The sequence below is a fragment of the Pyrgilauda ruficollis genome, unplaced genomic scaffold (assembly GCF_017590135.1).
Source record: "Pyrgilauda ruficollis isolate IOZ18807 unplaced genomic scaffold, ASM1759013v1 scaffold73, whole genome shotgun sequence".
In the NCBI taxonomy this organism is placed as follows: domain Eukaryota; kingdom Metazoa; phylum Chordata; class Aves; order Passeriformes; family Passeridae; genus Pyrgilauda; species Pyrgilauda ruficollis.
Window position 1 is genome coordinate 407137 of NW_024529155.1, and position 27818 is coordinate 434954.

General features: G+C 43.0%; 1 protein-coding gene across 5 annotated transcripts in view; it reads right to left on the bottom strand.

Moving 5' to 3' along the window:
* The window catches only part of KIAA1549 (KIAA1549 ortholog), a 140554-nt gene extending 135614 nt beyond the window's left edge, over window positions 1–4940 (bottom strand). For all 5 annotated transcript variants that reach the window (XR_005956721.1, XR_005956722.1, XM_041485948.1 and 2 more), the window contains exon 1: window positions 4547–4940. Coding sequence is in view for 3 of the 5 variants with exons in the window: in XM_041485948.1 (XP_041341882.1) it covers window positions 4547–4658 (112 nt within the window). In the remaining 2 variants the exon portion in view is untranslated. The remainder of the gene's footprint in view (window positions 1–4546) is intronic.
* Between the last annotated feature and the right edge of the window lie 22878 nt (window positions 4941–27818).

Sequence of the window (27818 nt, forward strand, 5' to 3'; positions counted from 1 at the left end):
AGTTCAGATAGACCTTCACAGCAAAGTCCAATCTTTCACCTAACATTTTAGACTATGGGAAGAGTGCCAAGTACATCTGCCCAGGCAACACATACTCCAGGTCAGTACTGAGAGGTAGGTGAGGTCCCACAAGAATAGTCCATATTAAAGCTTCAGCCAACAAAAAAGAAAAAGTAATCTTCTCTAATGTAGTCGTGTCTACCTAAATTCAGTCATTACAAGCTTTCAAAAAAGAAAAATCACTTTCAAAGCAAGACTGGAGAAAAAATCCCCACAGAGCAGACACAATCCAGCAAAGTTTAACTGCACTGCTCCAAAGCATAAGTGTATTAAAGTTGTTCAGAAAAGAAGCTGGCAGAACTCAAAGCAGAAGCCATTGTTTTCGTCTTGCCTCAACATCAAAAGTTGCTGAACTCTTTCAGCTGATATTTTGCAAAGAAGAAAAAGCTGCAGCCCATAGCGAAATGCACACTTCACAAAATTTCAACTGAAATATTTAAATTTGTTCTCAACTCCACTGCAAGCAGAAATATTTCTTAGACACATCTTATAACACCTTACAGCTTAAATAAGATCTAGAACAATCAGACCCATTGCCAATATTTATATGGGCATCTTACATGCCATTACTTACACTGACAAATGAGTGATATGAGTATTGATGGTCAATTTTACCTTTTTTTCCCCCCCAATCTCATGTGCTACCAAAAAAAAAAAAAAAAAAAAAAAAAAAAAAACCAAACACCACTAATGAATTGCTCTTACAAAAGGTTTTTCCTTATTCTTCCAAAACAGTTGTATCCAGTAATATCAACAGCTGAAAACACAGTACATATAGGGAGTATCAATCAAATTTGTTATTGAGTTCATGTGTGTTTGGCAATCAATGCAGAAAAGCACAGCAATATATGACTTTTCAAGAGCTAGAAAGGCATCATATCAAGTAACTCCAGAGTGAAACACTGTCCATACTTACAAGGACTCCATGAGAATGGGATTCTTCTACATGAGCCAAAATAGAAATTGACTGCATAATTAAGTTCACTTAACGCTACTGTTTTACTAAACTATGGGATTCTACAACAAAATTTAAAGGACAACCATTTCCTTGCAGCTTTTTTTCCTTATGCTCAGGTTCCCAGAACACACTGTATTTAATAACTCTTATGCAATTAGCATTCATCATGCTGTATGCCACAACAGGCCAGGCTGGAGACACACTGGTACTTCAGGACATCATCCACAATAACTCTTACACAACCAGTGTTATTCATACTGTCTGCCACAATGGGCAGAGCTGGAGACTCTCTGGTAGTTTAGGACATCAGCCACAATGAGATTTACTTTCAAATGAAGGAAAGCCATGTCTCCCACAGCTGAAGTGAGACTGTATTATTAAGAAGTCTATTCTGCTTCATTTCTCTCCCAAGCAACTCCCACACATGCACACACATTCTGAACTGACAAGCAAGAACTGGGATGTCATCAGAGCCTGCCATTTACAACAATCACCAGCTTCCCAAGACAAAGATTTGTACTGCAGCAGGAGTCACTGCTCTTTAATGTGCCCAGTTCCTGAAATCTATCACCCAAGGTAGGTCAAAGCTGTTAAAGCCTGCTTTGCTGAAGTCACGCTGCATTTCAAGTCCCAGCCCTGCCTGAGAAGTCCAACACCTTGCTTCACAAAAAGCACTCACAAAACAGAAATCACTGAACAAAAAGCTGCACTGTCCACTAGCTTGTTTAGCATTCTTACTTCTTGAAAGAACATGCAAACAAAAAACACATTTCCTCTGGCAGGACTACAAGTGTAGCTTGTAGACATGAGGCTGACATAAATAAAGCTAGCACAGCATAGAAAGCAGTCATAAAGAGAATCCTCCAACCATATGGGTTTTCTGTGAAAACGAAGTGGAAGCAAGCTTGACAAGCTCAACTGGCCACAAGAGATATGATGCCAACTCAAGTGTTTGCAACAGACTAATACAATTAAGTTGAATAAGCAATATCCTGCAACTCTCCCATAAGACAGCTACATCTGATTCCTTGCTTGACCTCCACAACTTGCCTTTGGTCCCTGAGTCTCTGAGGAGACTCACTGCAGTCTTTTCAGAGTCCACAACACAGAGTTCTCCTCCCTCCCATGAAAACAGCACAGCGAGACAAGATAAATCCTCCTGATTGTCAGTGCAGGTGTTGTGCAGATTGTGCAATGGAACAAAAGGAAACACAGCCTGTGCTGAGCAGCAAGACATTCAAATAGCCTGGCCAAGGCCCTGCTTCGCTGAGCTGCTCAAAGGCAAACCTACCTTCAGCAACTGGCGTCCAACCACACACTAAGAGTTCAGCATCTGCTTAACTGGAGAAGCTGAAGCCCTGATTCAGCAACATGTGACTTTTGTGGGAGCTGGATCAAGCATTCCAAAACCCAAGTTGTTTAACTACTAAATTTTCTTAAGTATTGTCCTTGCTATTTCAACTGCAATAAGGGGCCATTCCACTCTTACTGTATGTTCCTTCTGTGTAACTCAGAGCTGTAGGAGTTTGCTCTTGCTGTCCCTAGACTGGTCAAGACCATATGGCACTGAAAGGCAGAAGAACTGCACCCTAGAGAGATTTACAAGAGTTATAAATATGTTGATCAGTTAAGCGAATGCTGCCCAAACCTAGGGTATTTGGTCACTATACAGCTCTTGTGTTTCACAACACCCATTACACCATCAAAACATTCAACACTGAAGACAAGATTCTGATAAAGATTATGTTTTCTAAACCTTATGGGCCCCAGAAAAAGAAATCAGGCTTCTGTCATGCTTTTAAATAAAGCATTTCACCTTAATGAAAAGGAACAAAATATCCTTGCTCTCTTCAACCTACAGACTTTAAATCTTTGCAACCAATGGACCATTTCTGAGATGCCAATAAAAAAGCATCCTCTGAAGAGCAAGTTTACTCTTAGTATCCTCAAGTTCATTGCACATGATTCACATGCCCAGTGGAAATTGAAAACATAGAGGATTCTCAAATCAAAACAGCTTAAAGGCTCCTGCCCTAGACTGAGCAGGAAAGCAGTGCTTTGGGCAAGATCTGTTGTCTCTAAGTATTGTCTTCCAGCAGCTCAAACACTAGCTGAGTTATATAATTTTTCTACTGCTGTTTTTAAGTTATACAAGAATGTACAAGAATCACACAACTGTTTACAGAAATTCACAGCCATGTTTAATTAAAAGCTACTATGTATCAAGAGAAACAAACAAGAGCCTTCACTGACTTACTATGAAAATACAGAAGAAACCCAGCCATTCTCAGAGGCAAAAAACCACAAGTAAATTTCCAACTTACAAACCTAGTACTTTGCCTTCTATTTGTATGCAAATCCTGATCTATTTAAGAAAAATTGCTGAAGTTTACAATTAAATATCAATTTTCATGTAGCCTGGAATGGAACATCTCTGGTAGGCTAGGACGGGAGCTGGAGAAGAGCGTAACTTCCCTGAAAAGCTAACTAGTCACCTCCAAAACACGAACTACTTTCTGAAGTGGAATAAAGGATTATTATAAAGAGATAAGCATGTTTTATAACACTGAGGGCTCTTAAGCACCCAACAATAATCACCACAATTCCTGTGTTTGAACAAAAGAGTCAACACTAATTGGTCCGCTTCAAGAAACAGGTTACTGCAGGCTCTTATCACTTCTTGCCACTTATCAACAACTTTCTGATGTTGTGTAAAATGTATTACTTTATACCTCTTATCTACCAAAATGAAAACCTAATCACAGCAAAACTGTACCTTTCCATGAAATGATAGTTATTATTATTTTTTTAAAGTATTAAAGATTAACTAAGAAGTGCTATGGGACCAGAACCAAATGAGACATCTTTGTGATTAATCTGTCTGCTTAACTACAGACTAATTTTGATACCTAGAGCCACAAGAGAAAAGACGAGAGAAAAAAAAAGGGTCACTGATTCATGGTTTTTCCTAAACACCTACTGAATACACCACCCTCTGGAGCCTGAACCGTTCTCTTCACGAACAAGTCATGCCACGGCGGTGCTTGGAAAGTCGTACTGGGCGTTTCGAGAGGCTCCGAATGCCTCCTCACTCGAAAGCTGAAGGAGAGCCAGGCTGCCCTGCATGTACCCCGCAGGTGCTAGCGCAGCTCGACACGGGGCACCTCCAGAACGCCGCGGGCGCTGAGGCCACAACGCGCGGTGACCACTGCCTTGGCACAGGACACCCTACAAGCTCGAAACGCCGGGTGCCCTCTTTGTCCCCGCACCGCTTCTCTCCTCCGTTTCCGCGGGCCGGGTCCCAGCCCCTGAGCCCGGCGGCTGCCGCGGCCCCGCACCGGAGCGTTCGCGGTCTGCCTGCGAACAATGCGCGCCTTTTCTGGCGGAGCTCCCCGGCCGCGCCGCGCCGGCCCCCGCCCGCCGGCCCCGCCGCATTGTTACCGGCGCTGCCGCCCCCCGCACCGCCCCGTTCCCGGCACGGCCCCCGGGGCCCGCACACCTGCCCCCGGGCCCTCTTTGTTCCCTTACCTGCGGCGGGAGAGCCCCGCAGCGCCGGCACGGCGAGCAGCAGCGGCAGCAGGGCGGGCAGCGCCGGCCGCCACCGCGCCGCGGCCACCGCGAAGCGTGTCATCCCCTCCATGGCACGGCACGGCCCGGCCCGGCGTCAAGTCATCGCGGCGGTCCCCGCGTCCCCCCCGCGGGGGGCTGGAAGGGCTGGGCGGGCTCGGCGGCTCCTCCCGGGCGCATCCACCGCCGGCGGGGCTGGGACGCCCGCGGACGGGAGGCCGCCGCAGCACCCACCCTTCCTCACGCCCACCCCGTGGGGAGCGCTCACGGGGGCAGCGCCGCGGCGCCTCCCAAGAGCGGCGGGGGAGGGCGAGCGGTGCGGCTCGGCGCCCGGAGGGCAGGCGGAGGGGAAGCCCCCGCACTGCGGGATAGCGGGGNGGGAGCGGGGGCGGGGCCGTGAGGGGCGGGACGGCTGCGGCTCCGCCCGGCGCCTCCCGCCCGCCGCGCCCCGGGAAGCCGCTGGAAGTGCCCTGGAGTGCCTGATGGCCGGTGCCTGCCGCTGTCTGCTCCTGCGCCCGCTGCTCCCTGACTGCGCTCTCCCTGTGGCACAGCGAAGTTGGGAAGCCGCTAGTCCCGTCCATCGGCCCTCAGGGCAGGCTGAGGGGTGCCTGGGGTGTTCCCTCAGGCGGTGCGCGGAGGTTTGAGAGCTGGAACAGCAAGAGGCGCGGCAATGAGAGTAGAGCTATGTGGCAGGACATCCACGCAGCATTAGAGTTGGTCCAGGAGACTGAAGACATAAGTACAGGGGACCCTTTCACCGCAGGGTTTGTCCTGAGCCCTGCTCTCCTCAGGAGCAGGGGTGAGTTAAGCAGTTCTTTGACAAAATATACTGAGCTGGGAGGGGAGCCCTGCACAGGGCAGCCCCAAGAGTCACACCAAGTGCTTGGGAACGTTGTCCAAACACTTCAGCTCTGTCAGGCTTGGTGCTGTGACCACTTCCCTGGGAAGCCTGTTTCACTGAGTAACCACCTTCTGGGGGAAAACCTTTTCCTAATACCCTGGCTAAATCTCCCTGACACAGCTTCAGGCCATTCCCTCGGGTTCTGTCGCTGGTCACCAGAGAGAAATCAGTGCCTGCCACTCTGCTTCCCCCCACAAGGCAGGTGTAGAGTGCTATGAGGTTTCCTCCAGGCTGAACTGACCAAGCAACCTCAGCTGCTTGTATGGTTTCCTCTCAAGGCCCTTCACCGTATTCATGGCTCTACTTTGGATGATTTCTAATAGTTTTAGATTCTTTTATTATATTGTGGCGCCCAAAACTGCACACAGAACTCAAGGTGAGGTTGCAACAGCACAGAGCAGAGCAATCATCTCCCTTGACTGGCCTGAGATGCTGTGCTGGATCCATCCCAGGCCATGGATGGCCCTTTTGGCTGCCAGGGCACACAGTCACTAAGGAGCACCAACCAGGGACAGCTGGGAAAAGATCCCACTACAGATTAGAGCTGGGGTCACATATTTTTCAGGTGCACTCACAATTAACCAGGGTATCAGTTCATCAGAAACACATCCACAGAAACAACTCACTCCCAGTGATGGATGGCAGGAGAGAAGGATTCATTTTGCTGACACGCAGAAGTAAAACAATGAGCTATACCTGTACCTCACACAATGAACATCACACTCACTCAGCAAAGGAAAATAAAGCATGGCAATGGAAATAAGCAAAGCTGAAATTACATCAGCTGAAGATGTGACTTAATATAGACACCACAAGTAAAGAGAGGGTGGGAAATCTCAAAAAAAAAACACCCCTGGTTTTACATTAGACATTTTCAGGGTCAAAAAGTCCACAGATGCCATTTTATCAAAGGCAATCAACTATGATGAGTATTTCAGGCCTTCTAGCACAATACTTTCCTATACTATACTGACCCATAATTTCATTCTAAAAGTTGTTCTCAGTCAGCAAGATATAATTTTCTTTCAATTTATACAGTGGGGAGACATTTTACAGAATATTTCATGGGTGTTTACAGCATATATTTTCAATCTAAATTAAACATCTAAGGTATAAAATCTCATGCAAAGATGTTAAACATTGCAAAAAGAGGACCACAGTAGGACAAATCCCCCTCCGCCCCATAGTTTATGAAATATATAACAGAAAACTGGATGCAGAAAAACTTGTATTATGTCACCTTTTTTCTCTTTTATCTGAGCAAATTAAAAAATCAAGGCCTGAGGATTACTTCTGTTGCATTAAATTGCTGATAGACAGAAGAATGGCTTTGATATTCCTTTTAATTTACTAAAACCAGAACCCATTAGGACATAATTTTTTTCTTTGCAACTTGCCAGTCCCTGAAAACAGCTCAGCTCAAAACAGCACTCTAGCCTTTTGCTATAATTACATACCCACCATTTGTGGATACAAGCCATGTCAGGTACTTGATTGCTGTCATCTCTTTCAGTTACTCTTGTCCTCCCTAACCTCCCCTGCAAATCTGCAGTGCAGACTAAACAATAGCCACCAAAAGCTTAAAAAACCCCACATCATTCCAATATGACTTCATTGTAAGCAGCTGTGTGCATGCATGTTTGGCATTGGAGCATGCAGTCACATACCCTTTCTGTTTGCAAAATGTGGTTTTCTTTTTCTTTTAATAATCTAGCCCTCAGTAAGTGAACAGGAATCCATCTCTCCTTCAGATTCTGTGGGAGTTTTGGCAGTTAAGACCCTTGAAATACTTAATTACAAAACATATTTCAGACCCTGCCTATCATCTTCACCTAAAGATACCACATTTCAGTGTTGTCCTAACAGTGCCTCTAGTAACAGAGCACGTAATCCTGCCTTTAGTACATTTCAGATTGCCTGTAGATAATTTGTTTCACCAAGATCCAGAGGTAACTTTCCAGACTAAAGTGTGAGACTTCTCTCGCATTTCTAAGATGTCATCCATAATGAAATACTCTGCAACCACTAACTCATTCACTGTCTCACCTAACACAATTTCCTGCTCCAGTTCCCAGAGTTCAGTTCACAAAAATAATCTCTTTGTCTTGTATTTGGGTTCTTGTTCCCCAGTTTGTGTGTCCTTTGAGACCAAACTGGTATTTATGTTACTTTCCCTCTTCCTGGGGTAATTTAAGAACTGTCACATTTCATTACATATTCTCTATTCCCTTGCAATTTCACACGTTCCAGCAGACACCTGCAAATTAAAGTCCTGTTGTTAAACAATAACCAGCATTGAAAGAGGAGCTGTGAAGCAGTTCCCTGTTATGCTACAGCTCATCCTCTGGTTTGGGCTGCTGTTTCCCAGAAGGTGTGAAAGAATTTCTCAAATCTCAGAGGATCCTCTGTCCTGTTTAGCCTCTTTCTAAACCAGTCATACTTTGCCATACTGGGGCAATGCATTCGCAGTTTCAGGTCCTACTCCTCTAGTAATTACATTAACTTTAGGATTTTTGTACTCTTGTTTAGCTTCTTTAATTTTTTTGCAGTCCTGGAAAGCCACATCACTTCTGTTGACCTGATTGACATTTACTTCACTCATTTGTCTTGATGAACCAGGGCAGGATTTATGCACATGAACTTGGCATCTTTGTGGTAGCTGACTCCCACTGATTTAAGACCAACTACCTTCTCTCCCTCTCTCTCATCTCTTTTTCACCTATTGCAGATGCTAGAGATAAAAGATGCTACAGAATAACCAGCAAGAACTTCACACAGATGTCCCTTGTTCAGATGACATGCTGGGATTTGTGGTGGAGGCTGTGTTTTTCCTTTCCCTTTGGAGCAGCAAAAAAAAACCCAGACGCAAAACACCTTATGTGCTTCTAACAAGTATCTTAAGTCAAGAATGACAGTTAATTATATCAATATAAAAAACCAAAACCAACAAAATCCCCAAAGACCTATAGGACACTTCAGATTCCACTAAAACAGAAATCTGAAATAATGTCACATTTTGTTAGGACATTAAAACAGACCAGAAATAGCAGAACTTTGCAAACTCAAGAAGTGAAAGCAGATATAATTTTAACTAAGTTTTACACTGCGGCTTGCAAATGCATTTATCATAAGAAGTAACAGACTTGAAAGGTGAGAAATTCTTTCCTGTGGTATCCTGCTGTGATCCATGGTGATATGGAGCAAGATATGAGACATCCTGCTCAAGGGAAGAGCAGAAGCAATCTTTTCTAACAGTGTGACTTGCAAGGGTTATTTACTTACTGCTGAATGACTTCCCATTGCACATTCACCAGGAAGCTTTTGACATTACTGAGCTTTCCACTACAGCGACGGCTACTCTGATTTATCACTGGGTCAAGGCTGAGGATGCAAAAAAAAAAAAAAAATGAAGGCTGTGCAAAGTATGATTAGATTAATGATGACAGGCTTCACCTGGAAACTGAGAGTTTGTTTTGTGAAGGATGTAAGGAGGGAAAAAAAATCCCACAATATTTTAGATAGGAACCTTAGAAGTGACTACACACAGAGGGACATCAGAAGCTGCATCCTCAGCTGTGAAAATGTGCACCCACACTGCAGTGACAGAAACAAGAGCGTCCTGAGAAGGCTCTTCTTGGAAGTGCTCACATCTTGTTTCCTAGGATTTGCTGGAAAGAAAGGTGCGAAATTAGACCCTCTTGCCAACCTGGAAGCACTTTCCAATCACCTTGCTTTTTGTGGCAAATGTAATACCCAAATCCAGAAACACAATTCTCAAAATTGCACATCAGAACCCTGGTTCTGAGACACTGAAGTGAATCAGAAATCATCAAAATTATTTTCCATGGATCCAGACAGCTGGCCAGTAATTTAACTTCCAGTTATTTCTAGTTTGGGACTCAGTGACCAGAGCTACTGCTGATATATTTTCTTTCTGTGAACAACATTTGTGTAAAAAAACAACAGGTTTTTTTCTCCCGCTCTTTTGTTGCTGCTGAAATTTGTGCAGAAATAGACTTTTGTGAATGTTTCCAATTTACTGAACTACCTGGGCAGTGTTCTAGCCTGGTCTTGTGAAGACCTTCAGACAGCTTGTTGGACTATTCCAACGCTCTCAGACATCTAATTTTCTTACCAATGCTTGTGTCTAAGGAGCAGAGAATGTTTTTTTTTAAATTAATATTTTCTGTCACTCTCTGCAAAGCTGTGTGCTATGGGAAGTCATAATGGTATGTGACATAAAAAAGACTCAAACCATTTAAAGAACAATACAGCTCAGTCTTACTGTGCTCTTATGTTCTCTTTCTGAATTCTCACACATTGCTTGATGCAAACCTATGCTCTGGATTACTTCTGCTCTGCCCTACTCCTTTTAACTAGATGAGGAAGTACAGTAGCAACAACTGCTGGCACAAGAAGAGAAAAAAGCCAACTTTGAAACAGATTGATTTCATTCTAGAAAAGTCCAATGAAAGTACTAGAAAGTATTTTTTCTAGGTGAAAAAGTGAAAGGAAAAAAAAAACCCCAACCTTCTAAGAATATCAGTGTTTGTATTTCAGTAGCTTAACAAGACTCTCCTGTACAGTCTCATGTTGTAACAGTGTAAGAAGCAATATTGGGAACTGGCACCAGAAACACTCATACAAATACCAGTAGCAAATACCAGAATCTCCCTATATTAAAAGTAAAAAGGCTCTGTTTTCAATCCTGAGCTTCTAAGCTGGAGAAATACACAAAGATACAGAAGTAACTCCAAGAAATAGCCTTGCATTTTAAAAAAAGTAGGTGTCTAATAAATGTCTTTCTTTCACATTTTCCACTACAAATTTCACTGAGACATTAGAGAGACTGCCCAAGTGCATCTCTGTTTTCTGACAGACCCATCATCTTCTTGCAAATACCACAGACTGTCTAGTTAATCAAGTTCCTGGACCTCTGGCACTGGGTTTGCAACACATCTCTGATATACAGCTTCATACTACTCCTCCTAAGATTGATTCCTCTGACTGCCTTCCCTGACTCCCTCATTTTCACTACCTGCCAAAGCCTTTTACCTCAAATCCATGTCTCTTCAGTCTTCCAGAGAAAATGTGTCACAATAATGGTCTTAGTTTTCCTCCAGTAGAGGTGTGTAGATAGATGTCTGAAGTGTTGGTCATTTTTCCTTCATACCTTCAGCCAACCTCACCCTTAACTATCCTATTTTGTTCTTAATCTATCACTTTGTAACACATAGACACATAATATTCAGAAATTATTGCACCACAGATATATTTTGCTCTATCAAACTATCCTTCATTCTTATTCACTGAGCAACTGCAAATAATTCCATCTCTTCTTAGCTAACTTACCCTGTTTAAAATAACAGTGTAATAACAGTAATGCTGTAGCACTGATCATAACAGCAATTAGATTATTTTACTGTGTTATGAAATGACACACACATAAAAAAGAGCAAGCCAGATCTTTTCTGTTGTAGTTGCATAACTTAAGAAAAGAGTAATTTTCAAGTACGGTGAATTTACTATAAAATAACCTTGGTAATCCCATTTTGAATAGAGTGCCCACTGAAAAGGTCACTTACATATGTATCCATTAAGCTCCTCTCACAAAACAGAATAAACAAACCTTCCTGTCACTTTATGCAATGTCAATAAATACATCCAAAAATACCCAGACTTTGCAAAATCTTCCCCCGCATCTGTTTCTAGTTATCACTTTATAATTCAGGATACATCTCCCATCCCATTCCAGAAACCATTTGAACTTCATATAAATGATAAGGCTTTCTCCCATCTGGCCCAGATATAGTTTATGCCAGAGATTAATCAAATACTATCCTAATTTATATAAAGAACAGGGCAGATCAATAAGTTTTACCTGAGTCAAGGATCAGTGTATTTTGGAAAGTAAGAATAACTACATCAGGCAATTGGTAGATGCTTTGCCTGATTTTAGCAGGAACAGCTGGAAGGAACATTTTCAAAATCTTGTTCATGACATTCCCCTCTAGTGAGCTTTTGCACCTGCTGACAGTTGCTGCTAGCTTGATCTTCCGAAGAGAAATGCTTTAGCAGCCCTTTTCCCTTCCCTCAAATCTACTTTGGTTTCCTACCATTGATGGTTTCTGGTCCCTCTAGAAGTTCCAACCCCAGCCTCCCTCCCATTCAATAGCTGTCACACAATATCTATACTTCTGTTCTCTACTCTTTTTTCTTTGTTCACATTCATCTTCCTACAGTTTCCCTACCTTTATATCACCCTAAAGACCTTTCCTCCCTATGTTGCTTTCCCACCTTTCAGTGAAATGTCACCATCCAAATCTTTGTTAAGCAAGAAACTTACTTTCTATTACTATACTTGAGACCCAAATTCTGTGATTCCTAAACCACGTTTCACATTATTCGCTTCGACAGCATTGTCCCCCACTGAACACCCTTGATTAGCATTGAACACTGCAGTTGAGTTGATGTGCAACTCCTTGTTACGTTCATTACTTTTTTTCTCTTCCAAAAGTAGAGCTTACAAACCCTGCCTGCAAACCTCGACCCCTTTGTATCCAATTCAACAGACACAGAGCAAAGTGAACCAGAAAAGATGGTCCTTGTCTCTCTCTCTCTCTCTCTCTGTTAAACAGCCAGATTACAAATCCCCGTTTTGGAGCCGGCTCATTCAGCTTTGCCTCAGGGATATTTGCACCATGGTGTGTCACAGTGCAGCTGTGCCCTAAGTAAACTTTAAAAGACCATTGTACAGACTTGTGACAGGCAGGCATAATAGAGAGGCATAAAGCACTTGAAAAGCCTTAATCATCAAGAAAAAGAAGAATTTGGTAAAGACAATGTTTGAAAGAGAAATAATTTAATCCAAAAAAGCCAGACCTGAGTCAGAACCTCCGGGTAAAATTTCTGGCAGTGGGATAAACCAGCATGGAAATCACCCTCCGAGAACATTAATAATCCCCTCTTCCTTTGGAATTTTAAGGCTCACGTAGACTGGGCACAGAGCAGAATCCAGGGGAAAACATTAGATGCCATGAAAGGCTTACTCTGCTGCTAAATTCAGAGACAGAGAAATGAGCTGAAAGCTCTGGTGTTACTAAGGTACCTCTTATTCACAGCTCAACTGTCTTTTACATTTAATATTCATTATAGGATGCTGATCTGGTGTTTTCTTCGGTACTCTTACACAGATTTTAAGCTGAAAAACCCTGTGAACAAGATTGAATTACTGACACAGATGCATTAATTGGCTATTTGATATTATCATATTCTATGTTTATCACAGAAGTCATTAAAATTATTTTCCTTCCTTCAAAAATTGGAGAGAAGACATAAGCAAATGCGAAATTGCCTCTGAAGCACACAGAGACATCAGTGACATGGGCATTTGCCTCAGCAGTGCAGTGAGACAGCATGGCTGGCACATGCTCCTGAGCAGCCAAGTCTTCCATAAAGATAAATGCATGACTAAGTGCAGTCTTCCTTTTCAGGTGCCATGGCAGCAGGCTTTAACCCAGACTGAGGTTAAAGCATTAGAATAATTAGTCTGAGTCAGTGGTGGGCCAGTATTTTCTGCTGTGATGACTTCACTGGAGTGGAGCTGTGTTGTCAAAGCTGCCTCCAAAACTGGCCTCTGTAAATGCTCCTTCTAAACACTGAGGCTGAGTCCCAAGGGAAAAAAGGAAAGACCAAGAAGTTAAGACAAAGGAGGACAAAATAATCCCGTGCCACAGAAGAAGTTAAAAAGGCACAAGCTGCAGCTGCTGCCAAAGTTTTGTTAGGAGAGCTACTGGAGCAAGCAGCTGCAATTTGAGACGAAACTCTTTCCTCCTCCAGTTCTTTTCAGCAATATTTTATGCAATGTTAAATTAAGGTCAGATAAAGGACATATTAGTAGTGTTCTTGCCAGTGAAAACCACAAGTTCACTACTACATTATGTTTATTTACTTACTGTTTGATAAAAAGAGTTTCCCTTTTGAAGGTCCATTTGAGGAACCTGTGAAACAGAAAAATATTTGGACACAGCTCTGAAGAGTTAATGGAAGTTCTCTGTGCTCTGTCTGAAGTCAGTTGGGGTTCTCTTTCAGCACATTAGTTGAATGCATATACAGGGAATATTTTACTTTGTTTTATGTTTATTGCAATTTACAAAACTTACACTAATAGCCCAATTTTGTGCAATTATCTGAATGCAAAACATTGTTCAGTTCAATTCCCATAACCTAATTCCTACTAGTTCCCTTGGCTGTCTCACTTTCAATTATGAACCAAGGTCTGTGCACATCAGATGAAACGCTGCTATTGTAAAAATGTAACCTTTCTTTAGAAGTTCTTTTCAGTGGTCTTCTGCCATTCAGGCTGTTCTCATTGTCTGCAACCAAAAGCACTTGAAGGAAATCTGATTTTAACATCACAGCCTTGCAATACATATACTTTAGCTAGAGTGGTTTGTTGTGTTTTTGTGGGAGTGAGCCACTTGTGTTTGCACCATAATTGTACCTCTAAATGTCTCTTGAGCAGCACATGTGGGGCAAAGTGTGGCTTTATGAATATACACGGGAAGGGGAAGAAAAGAGGAAGGCCATACAGAGAATTACATCTTTCTTTTCCTTACGTATATAACAGAGCTAAAACAGTTTTGAAAGGCAAGCAATGGATGACGTTAACACTCCATTAGTGCCAACTTGGTGTTCAAGTCTGAGTATTAAGACATCCTGAGGCTGCCTAAGGTTTCATAGATGTTTGGTTTAGTACTTACTTTTGCCTTTTTGGGGTCTTTACAGTTTTTATCTGTGAGTTTAGTCCACAATCTATGAAAACAAAAAAAAAGTGAGCTCTTTTTTTTTCTTTTTAAGCAAAATCCAGGATTTATTAAATCATATGACTCCAAGAACTAGGACTTAAAGAAAAATACCAAATAAACTGAAACTTGTAAGAGCCAGGGACAATGTGCTATGTTCCCCAAATCAAGTTAATGAATTAACCTAGGCAACTCACCTGCCTTTCTGGAAAGAAAACATGCACCTTGAAAAATGTGGATAGCGTCATACTGTGGAGTGTACTTCCTTGAAGCTTTGCAAGGTTTGGTTCTGTTCTAGTACATTCCATTCTTCCTGTTCCTCTGAAATACCTATCCTGCATTTCCTTATTTGTTCTCTTTTACTGTGTTTTTGGTTGATTACAGACCTATTGGGTAGAAGGAAATCATTCTTACATCCACTTTGGAGGGAATAAGCCTTGCTTGATTCAACAAGGACAGATGAAATAGATAATTTTTAACTGAAGTTACCTACATACATTTCTTTGAAACTCAGTCTCTAAACTCCATTCCTTTGTTGTGAATTGAAAGAAATAATATTCATTTCATTATGAGATAGGGCAGACTTCACCCTCTGGCCTTGCCTGGCTCTCTCATTTGTCTGTAGAGGAAGGCTTCAATAATCTGGGCTTTTTTTGTCCATCGATAATGTTACATGAAATTAATCTCAACCCTGATGCCATATTTTGGATAGCCATAATTCAAAATAGTAAAATTAAATTCCTTTTTCATTTTTGCTGCCTTAAATATCTTCCATCTTTTTTTGCCCTAAAGGAACAGCTGCCTCTCCAGGCAGTGAAATTTCTGTTCCTTAAAAAAGCCACACATTTATCTGATATCATTATTCAGGTCTCCAAATGACCTTCGTCAAAGAAGAGGAATTGGAGACATCATATTTTGGTTATTAAAGGGGGAAAAATAATCGGTAAAAAAGGGAAGGAAAAAAAAAGAACAGTAAGTTTTTAAGCAGGAGAGCAGTAAAGAACAAACACTGGTTTTACCTTTGCATTTCACCTTTTATATACTACTTATATAATCATGCACCCTGATAAACACACATAGATACCCTTGTTATTAAATATCTTTAACAAATCCTTCAGATAGTAAGGCATGACTCTCCCATCTTATTTTGGCTGGCATGCTCTACACTAGTCCCTTGTCACTGAACCTGCAAACATGGCCACTCTGGCATTTTACTTACACAGTATGTTATTTGTGAAATTACTGTTAGCCCAGAAGAATGTCTTGGGGAAAACAAGTTTCATTTTGTGCTATATGCCAGCCATCCCCATCATAGATGTCAAAGAATAAAAAAAATATATACTGGCTCTCTTAGGATCCTTTCATTTTCTCTGTCTGCTTTGTTAGAGCTGCCACAATTGCTCGTTCCTTGCAGAGCATGAGACTGACAAGTGTAACATCTCCACTCGCTTGCACAGGGAATCACTCACAAAGCTGGTTTCCTCTCATTAAGCCTCTCTAAGAAGTAACTGATAGCAATGCAGACCTTGGCAATTATTTAACATTTTGAACAGACAGAAATAAGTGGCCTGACTGGCTGCCTTGATGCTGCAGCACTTCATTCTCACATGACTGTCTGGAAATTCTGCTGCCCTGAATCTCTGGTTTCTAGTGAATGTGTAGTAATACACCAGCCTCTCCTCAGGAATGCCTTTCACAGGCATGGAACTGTATAATAGCTTTCTAGCATTTATTTGTTATGTGCATTGCTAGCACAAAAGTTTGCATTGGAACAAGCAAGGTAATTAATTACTATTCTGATTTAACATTCCTCTGTCTTTCACACCTTTGCAATACCCATTCATATATATATATATACATATATATGTATGTGTATATATATATGTATGTATATACATGCACCCATACATCTATAAATATACAAGCATTTGATGCCCTATTTTTGGAGCAGAAATCAATACTCTCTGCCCACTGCCAAGTGGCTTGCCACAATGCATGGCCATGAAATACTGCATAACAAACACCTGCATGAAGGATATAGAGGAGAAAAAAGAAACATGTTCAAATGAAGGCATATTTCCATTTTCCACTTCCAAAGCACTATATAAACAGAAAACTGGAAGAGATCAAAATCCACATTCTTAGAGCTTCTTGTGTATCACATATTGTATTTAATTATACATTTTTCAAAAGACTCCACCTACTCTCTGAGACTAGAAATCTTTTAATAGCATGAAGTTAGTCAATCTTTCTTTCATTAATATTCATGTATATGCCCCAGTTCTTACAGTTAAACTCACTAATGGAGATTCACTGCTGCTGCTGCCAAACACTGCAGGACTGGGACCCTTTTGTGCTGCCCTGTGTAGCACTGAACTCCACGATGGGCAAACAGCACTTATTAAACAGCAACCACTTCACCTGCTTCCTGCTTCCTTAGCCCTTCTGTTAATTCCTTGGACAGTGCAGTCTCAATTGAGGGGGGTTATGTTCTCATTGCAGTGATGTGAGAGATAGCAGAGACTTGTATGTCGCTGTCCTCTTTGTTGAAAAGACATTTTAATAATCCCTGCCAAGTTATTCAATCTTTTCATCTTTTGAAATATAAAACATTCCCCATTTTATGAAAGAGAGACAACAGTGCTTCTCCTCTTTGCAAGGATTTCTTACAACCATGCAGCTTCTGGTTTCCATTTAGCACTAACTCGATCCCTTTATGCAGCACCACACTGGGATGTGTAAACTTAGCCTGGAACAGAATCTGAAGGCAGAAGAGACCATTGTGATCATCTAGGATTTTTCTCAGGGATTCCTGCATGAGGCTCCACAGTTTCAGTTGCCAAGGAAACAATTATCAATCTTTTCCATCCCTCGCCATCCTTATGCCTCCTTCCCATTTTGCTGTTTCTTGCTACAATAAAAAGAATCTTGTCAAATGTTCTGGTCTCCAGCTCTTGCATCCTGATCTCCACCACAAAGAAAGAAAAGGAAAAGCAGTTGAGGATCCTTGGCTGGGAGTTCAGTCTGAAGTTTACCTCCTATCCTTGAATTTTGTGCTGCAGGTGGACAGCCCTTTGAAAATGATCCTCTCAGCTGCAGATAGTCAAAAAATAGAGCATTTGATAAGCTAACATAAGACATATTATTTTTCAAATTACTCAGCAGTGTAATTTAAATTACCACTTGATACATTTGTGGTGTCTTTTCTTTCACCATAGCCTTAGCTTCACTACAACCTCATGCAGAAATGCTTTGAGGAAAAAAGCATACTTTATTATAACATGCAGCTGAAGAGCAAAAGCAATAATGAGGAAAAAAAGGAGGATGCAAAAAAATGGGAAACTGTAGGAGGAAGATAGAAGGCAAAAACTCTGCATCAACTCTGCATCAACTAGAGAATAAATTAGATGAAGTCACAGGCAGAGAGAAAATTTTGAAATCTCAGGAGGTTAAACTCGGGTACCTTCCGGCAAGTTACAGATCTGTGTGGTCCCCTAAGGTCTAATGTGTTCCACCTGGATAGTTCATAGCTTCTGACAGTTGCACTGATTTTATCACTTTAAATACAACTCTGATCAGGGTGACTGTGTGAAGGACAGAAGGGTGACTCACCAATGTAATTTGTAATTTGAGGTATTCCACTCAAATTCAGTGGAATTATATCAGTGTATTCCACTCCTCAGTGTGCCCGAGGGAGGATGAACACAGCAGCTGAAGGAAGGGAAAGAAAAGCCACAAAAAGCTTATGGGGAAGAGGGTTGCCTTTTGATAATTCACAACTTAGGGTAATTGTCATACTTTTATAAGTAGCGTAACTCACTTAAAGGCAAGCAGACTTACCTTGCAAACCTTTGAATTATCAGATGACCAAAGAAAAGTCAGATACGTAGAAAGTGAAACATTCCTCAGAGTATACTTCTAGAGAGAGAGAAACAAGGTAGACCACATTAATAAAACAATTGCTGTTTATGGTGAGTGAGAGATGCTTCAGCCCTTCCTCTTCTAGACACTCATTTTTGGAGCTTGCTGAGGGGTTTTTTTTATTCTGTATGTATTTATGAGCTATAACAGGAAGATTCTGAGGATGGCCAAACCATGCATGTATACACAGAGGGTGTTCTCATATAATCACCACCATGGAAACACTAAGCACATGTCCAGTAGATCTGGCACCAGAGCCATTGTGCCTCTTCTGGGACCTCTACCAGCTTACGCCTCAGGACAGAGCTGGGCCATTCCTCACTACAAGCCTGGGAAATCTGGACTTTTTGGCCATTTGGGTCCATTTGTTTAAGGCATCGCACTTAAACAATGTAGATGCATCATACTAAAATCCCTGAAATATTTTTCTGCTGAAGTCACTTATCAATGATTTGGGGTGGTTGTAACAGAAGTAGTAAGATCTCTGTGTGAAAAAAAATGATGGAGAAGACAAGTTATTTTTATGAATGTCAACAATATCTCAGTTTTCTTTTTGGCTTTTTTTCTGTCAGGCTGTACAGAAGAATGTTAGCAAAGCAAGTAGGAAGAAAACAACAACAATGTACCGATACAGTTTCAAATATCAGTACTGTTATATCAAATACAATGCTGTTAAGAGTAGTATATTGAGGATTATCTTCCCACATACCTTCAGGCAGGTGAGTGTTAATTTCTCCTGAGTCCAGGGAGAATAAAGAGACATTGAACTGCTGAAAAGCACAGCTAGACAAAGGGAATGGATGAACAGCAGTGTTGACAAGAGTCAGAAGATGCCAGTCTTTAAGAGAGAGTTGGGTTTGGCACTTGACCTTGAACAGGTGTGTTTATGCTCTGTGGAAACTGCTGAAACAAACGTGTTTTCTGGTAAGACTTACATACAAATGCTCTCTCTTTGTTTCATCTCATATTTCATCTTCTGATTTCTTTTGGCTGAATAAACATCTTTTCTGTAAAAAAAAAAAAAATATTCTTGAGCTCTCTGGATCAGCTGCTGGGTCAGTGCTGTGAGCCCCCAAGTGTGTTGGGTCAGTGCAATGCAAAGCAGGCACTGCTGGCTTCTCTATTCACACGGTGAGTGCTGTATTCAACTACCCTGGAAGGGACTGTGTGGAGGGAAAAAAACACGTATGGCTGGCAGGGACATGACATGACATGACTTAGCATGCCAGCTGCCTCACAAGCCTGTCCTTCCTCCCCTAGGCAGCAGTACACAAGTGGGAGAGCTCATTAATCTCATACAAGAGAAGCAATTCCATAACAACAAAAGAAAGCAAGCAAACAAAACAAATCCCAAAAAAACCCCTCAACAAACAGGTAAACCTGAGAAAGGTTTACTGTCACTTGACTCTGCCGTTTCTCCCTCTGGGTTGTGCTGCATATTTCCCAGGCAACCGCTCTCCTGCTGCTGCCTGCCCCTGCCAGGCTGAAGGCAGGGAAAAGGGTATCAGTTTGCAAAAAGAGAGTGATCCTACTCCTCACAGACACAGCACAATCTTCCCCTATGGCAGACCTGAGCACATTAATCAAGCAAATGGCAGCAGGAGGCAGAACCTGGAGATGCTCTCTTTTTCTCTCCACATGGGCTTGCAACTATTCAACTCCCATTTGCGCTAGAGGGCATCTGGGCAATGGGATGCAGGTACAGTGTCCTCTTCACATCCCTGTCTGCAGATGTACTGGGGAGGAAAAGACTCTCTACTACTTAGGAAGCTTGAGAGGGAGTCAGAGAGGTTCCTAATCATGGAGGTCTTGTGTCCTGGAGCTTGCCTCTGGATCCAAGACAGACCCTTTATGCACTCTGGACCAAAACCTGCTCCTTTCACTATCTCCTCTCAGATCTTGAATGTTTCAGACTCATCAACACCACCCACTATGCTAAAACTTCCCTGTCTACTCCCACTCACATCTCCCAGATTTCCACCGGTAGCCCCTTGCTGGCAGACCATGCTTGATCACTCTGTGTGACTGTCTGCATCACTGTCTTCTGTCCTGTTAGTCATTGCCAGCCCCTGCTGTTAGCAAGTGATTTCATGTGCATTTGGATAATAAATTGTTACATTAATGGATTAAACAGCTTCCAGCATCACCCTAATCTGGATGAGCCTCTCCTGGGCTTCTCACTGGTTATTCTGAGGTGTGTCATTCAGCCTCCCCTTGGTGCTGTTCACACAAGCTGTATTGATGTCATTTTTAGGCTGAAAATGCAGTGAGTGTATTGCTGACTCATGTGCCCAACAGTTTCATATACATTATCACTATGCAGTTTCCTTTGTCAACCAAATGCATAGACTCATCAAAGCACAAAAATCAAGTTTGTTTGAAAGTTTGCTTATAGGTCCCATAAACTCTGCAGTGGGATTATATGTACTCTTTCTCTTAGTTCTTTCTTGACTGACGCATACAAGCTTTCCTTTACTTTCCCAGGAACTAGGTCTAGCCAGCCTCCAACTACTGGACTCATTCTCTGGGGCAAAATTATCACCAGTCTTTTTCCTCTGTTCCATGTCTTTAATGTGCCCTGACCCCACCTTTCTCTGACTGTCCCTACCCTGCTGTCCTTCACCGAGTAGCAGGCTCTCTTTCACTCCTGGAGAGGTTTAGGGGAAGGGGTTGAGGCTTTTTCCTCTGCATTCGAGAACACTGCAGAGCTATTGCATGTGTCAAACTTTGGGTTATGGCAGGGCAGGGGGCAAGAGAGAGAGCTGTGGAGATCTGCAAGCCCACAGTACCATCTTGGCACCTCCACAATGTGTTGGTCTGATCCACAGAGACAACCCTGGTCACAAGAGGGACCAGACTGCCACAGAAAAAAGGGATGAGTGAGAAAGGTGGAGCTGGGAAGTTCTTCTGCCCCTGCTTACACTTCTCCTAATCTTTGTCCAAAAGGTTTAACAGTAGTGCCATGATTGATGATGGCATAGTCTTTTGGTTGTTATCAGAATCCTTTTAGTTGTTACAATCCTTTTGGTTGTTAGCAGAAGTGAGGTTCCCTTACCTGCAGGCCTATTCCAAAGTCTGCTGGAGTTCTTTCATCAGAGTTTATGCTTGCATTTCCCTGGAGCTGTAGAAGATGCTTGCACTCCTCTTCCTTTTTGGGATGCTCAGCATGGTTCTGTCCTGCAGAACAGCAGCAGCAGCATTTCCAGAGGAGTTACAGGGTTTCTTTCCAGTCACCAGGCCTCTTTTATGCAGCACACAGCTTCAGAGCTGCTGGTGGGGCTCCTTTCCACCAAGCTAGATTCTCTGATTTCAGGACTCACCAGAGGATTAAAACAGATTTTCCCCCCAAGTCCTGAAAGAAATCAGTGCTTATTCATAAGGAAACAGACTCAAGATCATGCAGCTGTCCAGCCTGGGTAACCTGTCATATAGGCCTGTATAAAGAGCATATTTCAGACCACAAGAAGAACAGGAGAAACACACATTGCACTGTACAGAGGGTACATGCAGCAGAGTTGGTCTCAGATGAGGTTAGTGTATTCAGCAAAGCACTTCAAGTGCCATTTGCTGAGAAAACCTATTAATAAATGGAGACAAAGGCCATAATAAACTAAAGAGCAACTGCTTCACAGTTCAGAGAGTAAATACAGTGCCCTGGGCGAGGAAGTGAGATGGCTTAATTGCAGAGAGCTCGGCACAGACCAGTTCAAACCATTGATAACTCTGCTTATCACAAAGAGAAAAATCACGATGATGGGAGAAAATAAATAAATGAAGGAAGAAGAAAAGTGAGGGAGAAGGAAGCCACAGAAAATTGAGCTTTATAGTAAGTGTGTGCATTGACCTGTGACACTGTCTGCATATAGTTAGAGGGCAAGGAGACATGTACCTTATTAAAAATCTCTTTTAAAATCCAGATCCTTCACTTGGGGTAAAGTAAGGTCATATATGGTTCTGAAAAATTTTCCCCAAATTTTCATTCAACATAAGGTGGAAACTGAGAGCAGTTTGCTTCTCAGAGACTGCTTATAAGTTACACTTTTTCTGCAAAGCAGATCATTGGCTTCTCAAGTATTTTCACATTGCTCAAAACCTTAGAGCATTTCTTGGTGATAGCCTGGTCTCCTTTGAAAATTTTGAAAATGGTAATGAGAAAAATCCAAAACAGACACACTTCTCCACTCAGTATTTTTTTTTCTCATGGGCTGAAATCAGGATGCTGCCTTTGCAGATGAGGTGAAATATACTGGGGAATGGGGAAAAGTTGTGAAAACCAACAATCCAAAGAGCTCCTCACCTTCATCAGAAGTTATATTCTTCATCTTACTGTAGCCAAAAGCATCTTAGGAGCAATGGGTTTAAGAAGCCAGGGACTCCCATTCCAATTCAAAGGAAGGATCCACTGAAATGGATGAATGGAACCCTGTGACCTTTTGCCATCTAGACCTTGCATTCAGGCAGTTCCATCATTTTGCAGTGAATATCACAATCAATGGTTCCAGCACTTGGTGTGTCAGAACTCTTAATATTTGATACCCAGCTAAGGTATTATATTCCTCTGTGCAGGCACAGTGCTGTTGCCTGTGATCAAAAGCAAGCCCTGTGATCAAAGGTATGTGTTTGGCTCCTAGAGAAAAGCACCAGTGATATCCTTACTTGAATGTTGAATGAATATTCTGTTCACTTTTGCTTTCCCTCTAGTATCATCTATTTTTTTGACTGAAATCTGTGAGTGCATTTTTTTGTGATTGTATGTTCTCTGAATTCTTTTGCTAGCCCTGTTTCAAGGCCCCTGGATTATAATGTCTTTCACAAGGTTGCCCTGCTCTACAGTTTGGCTGGGATGGAGTTGATTTTCTTCACAGCAGCCCATATAGTCCCATGTTTTGGATTTGTGTCCAAAACAGTGCTAACATGGTGTGGTTTTAGCTATTACTGGACATTGCTGGCCCTGGGTCAAGGCCTTCCCTGTTTTTCCCTCTGCACCCTCAGCAAGAAGGCTGGAGATGGGCAAGAGGCTAGGATAGGACAGCTGACCCCAGCTGACCAAAAGATATTCCATACCACACAACATCACATTCAGCAATAAAAACTGTAGAGAAAGGGGAGATTCCAAGGAAGTTGCCCAGGAACTAGCTGAGATTTGCCTTGCTGGTGGGAGGTGGTGAATGACCTTGCATCACTTCGGGTTTTCTTCCTATTAAGTTATCTTAATCTCAATTTAACTTTCTTTCACCCCTATGTGCTTGACTATTTCCACCGTGCTCAGCTCTTAAAAGTGTCATCCAGCACCAAACTACTTTGTGCCATACGGATGTACAGCACCCAGCACAGCACGCTGGCCAAGACTATCTTTCCACTGCCCCTTAATTACAGCTAAGGAACAAGTCAGGGTTTTTTTTTAACACCTTCGCTTCTTTGTACTGACAGGGTGTGCCTTACACCCACTCACCCGAGCCGAGCCGAGCCGAGCCGAGCCGAGCCGAGCCGAGCCGAGCCGCGGGAAGGTGCGGGCGCCCTCTGGCGGCCGGCGTGTCCCTCCGCCTCGTCAGGGCCCGGTGCCCGCCGGCAGCGGCTGCCCTGAAGTGCCGTGCCTGGAGGTTCCACTGTTAGCAGCTGGGAGAAAAACACTTCATTCCAGCACTCCCATGAACTGCTGTGTGCACACCCCGCTTGGGAGACCGCTGCTCCATAGGCTGCATGGAAAAATCTGATGGCGAGAGGACCAGATTTTTCTAAGGGATTGAGCATACAACCTTCCCCTGCAGCCCCCCTCCCAGCAGTGGAAACTCAGGACGTTTAAAAATTTTCACTTTCCCATCGATTTTCTACTCCTCTTGAGCCTATAGCCCGTTCTTTATCCATCATTCTCAGTAATTCCAGACCCCCTCACACATCTTGTCACAGGAGGCAGTGTCTCCAGCCCTTACCTACCTGCAAACACCGTCATTCCTGATATTATTTTAAAGTCTTAAAACCCCCCAAGCCTAGCCCTATAGGGCTTGCTTTTCCTGTCACCTCCCCACAGCTGCCTCTGGCAAGCCGTATCCCTCTCCCTGCGCCCCTGGGGTCAGCACCACGTTGAGAAACAGGACAGCAGGCAAGGGGAGAGGTGAGGAAACGGGATCGTGCAGGACAGGGGTCATTAAAAAAGGAGGGGATAATCCTAACCCAGGGAAAGCAGGGATAAAGCAGGGAAATGTGACCAGCAGACTGATAGAGAGCAGAGCTCTGGCATCTGCATTTACACATCACAAAGAACAGGGTACAGGACAGACAAATAATCCGGCATATGCAGGTGAAGTGTGCTTGAATCTTCATCGATCCTCCTGCAGTCTCCTTCCAGGCCTGCCTTTGTTGTTCCTGTCACTCCTGTTCTGTAAACTCCTGAGGAGGCCTGTTGATGTCTGAAGGAGAGAGGCAGGTCGTGATATCTGGGTATGGAAGAAACAACTTCAAGAGAATTGAAGCAAGCTTTTCTCAAGCAGCCCGGTAGCTGTGTCCCAAACCCTGGTCATTGGAAATCCAATTCAGTAGCAGCCTCATTTTTTTGGGGAGCATGAATTCCTCTCTGTGGTTTTCAGACTGGCACTTTCTGTCCGGAGGGGATGAGAATTTTTAGTGCAGGGTCCAGTCACAGTATTGTGAATTACAGTAAGTCCTTCTTTTAAACTGCACTTCTCCCCCCTTTTTTTTTTTTTTTTTTTTTTTTTCTTCTGTGACATTACTTCAAGTTTTAATTTATTTTTTTATGAGCTTGGAAAAAAGAAAGGGGAATAAAATGACTTCTTTGTTTTTAAAGAGTTCACACACCCGAGGCAATATGCTGTCCAAGTCCAAACGGGAAGCGTTCCAGGTGCCTCCTGGACTTGCAGCCTCCTGTACCCCATACACACGTGTCTGGAGGTGCCTAGAAAAGCCTGTGCACAAATTCAGCCTGCAGTTAAGTGTACTTATGCCACTCCATGTGCCTTTTCACTCGACCTCCTTACACCATTAACACAGGGGTGACAAGTCCCCATGGGAATGGAGTGCTGATAGTGCTGGGTTCCCAGGGCTGGCAGTGCTGCCTGGAGAAGCCTGCTCCCATCCCTTTAACTGCCGCTTTGCCAAATGGATTTAAGTGTGGATCTGTGCATCAAACCCCTCTTGTGGCTGCCTTCCTGTGAGGAAAAGCCCCAAACAGCAGAGCCTTTGATATATAGTGCAGTGCAGGGGCCTTTAAATAACAGCCTTTATGGCTCATTATTTGCACAGCCACCTTGCAGGAGAAAACATAAAGCAAAAAGCGCATTGCAGGAAATGCTGATGCAGGTGTGTTTGCCCTGGCCTGACCAGCAGAGAGTGAGAATTTACAAGCTGCAGATCCACTGCTCCCACACGGGTTTGCTGTGGAGATTCAACACGTGCACAGGTAACCAAAGGACAGCAGCCTGTGTTTCACAGAGCAGGACCATTCTCCTTTTACCAGACCCCCATTAACAGTTTAATTTGACATGAATGACAATCAGGAGGGCAGAGCTGCACTGTACATAAAACAAGCTCTTCTCATATGTATAAATACTAATTTAGGTGCCAAACTTTGGACTCCAGTAAATTAAAACATAGCCACTGCACTGGAAAGCACAAGCAGCACATGCCAGGAGAATGTGCTGGCCCACCTAGAATAAACTAGTTTGGCTAAGGGAAACACTGAAAGCATCAGCAGAGATTCCTTGTGGCCCAGAAAGGTCTGGATTTGCTCAAGTTCGCTGGTGGTAATTTATACCAACTGTTCAGGATTGTGGTCTCCAGGTGCTGAAATTTACTGCAGCTCCAGGTGATTTGAGAAGACCCTTCCCAGCCTCTTATATGGTGGCTGACCCCCTTGCAGTTTCCTTTCACAAGGCACTGCAGGCTCTGCTGAAAGCAACCCTGCTTCAAGAGAGAAACTGCTCTCCCCTCCTGGGAAAAAAGGGTCAGAAAGTACATTCTCCAACTACAATGCATTTTTAATGTGTTTTGGTCTTGGACAACAGAGTGACAAATAATTTTTACAGTTTTATTGATAAGTTTTACAAAAAGAAGAAACAAATAAAGAAGACACCAAAATACAACAAACACATGGAGCAACTACACTAGTTAAACTAGCTCTTCTGGATTTACAACTGCTGCTGACATTAGATCATTCACTAAATGTTTCTCATATCATGACCCGGTAAACTCCTCATTTCCCACAGAGTACTTAATTACCTGTTAGCTGTTTAACAGGGCACATGATTTTAAATTAAACACTGACTTAATTGGTTTGCTGGACAGACACAGTTTTAACTGCTGTTGCTCAGTTGGGTCTCAGCCAGTTTAAGGCAGAGGGGAGAAAGTGTCCATGACCTCCTGTTACCAAAAGTTTCATATCCACCTAGAAATTCACTGCAACAGTTTCTGCAGTGCTCCCTGCTTATTCCAAGGAAACATGAGACAGAAGGCTATTAACCTGAGGTGCCAGTACTCACTGATAAATGAGCCTTCCGTGCTAACTCCAGGTTTGCATCCTGAGGCAATCCCCTCGCCTGGCAGTGCTGGGCAGGGCCATCTAGCAGTTATGGTGTTTGCAGAAGCCATTTGCCAGACACTGAACGCTGAGTGTGGCCCTGGACCATGGGCAGCCAGTACAGCTCATGGAGTGTCGCTCTGGCTATGCCTAAGAAGGGAGAAGCTGACCTAACAAGATGAACCCCATGGGCTGGAAACCCGGTGGGCTGGCAAGGAGTCACCATGTTAGGAAAGGCCAGCAACAAACCCAAGCCAGTCTTACTCTCCCTCTGTTAAGAGGAGCTGTTGAGAAGCCATTGGCCTCCTCCAAGGTGACACTATGGTATAATAGGAGACCCTTTGCAGATGCCTCCAGCTTGCTCCTGAGCAAACCTCCTGGTGAAAATCAAGCCCAGCCCAAAAGGGCAGGTATGGCAACTACCAACACAGGGTGGTTTCAGCATTTTAATGTCTATATAAGCCTTTCAAAGGTCAGCTGAGACTTGGCAAAGAGAGCAAAAGGAGCAAATGAACTGAGGGCTCAGGCTAAAAGAAAAACCAGAGCTGTACTTGCAGCTGATGACCACACTCCATTTGGCACAGTGGGATATGGCAGGGAACTCTAGACTGAGCTGAACTCAGCAGCTCTGAGCAGCCTCCTGTGCCTCAGTGAAGCATCTGAATGCAGATGCTCTTCTGCCCTGGGAAAAAAATTCATCTCACAAATCTAAACATGTTACCTCAAAGAGAAGAGTATTTATTATTAATGGTACTATTAGTGCTCTTTTTTCAACTGACTGAGGAGATTAAATAATAGCATCTGAAAACTAACCAAATGTGCAGACCAAACTTTAACTAGCGAGAAGACAGAGACACACAAACTTTGCAGTGACTTAAAACAGTTTAATGTAATTCCAAGACAAAGTGTGATTACATTTCTACACATATACAATATGCATATGTGAGTTGACAAATTCTGATTAATAACTCGTTTCACCTCAGAGACCGAAAAAATGATCAAAAAGAAACTGTGAATAACAAGCTATAACATAGTTCACCACAACGGGACCTCCTTTCTCACCCTACAGTTAGTAAT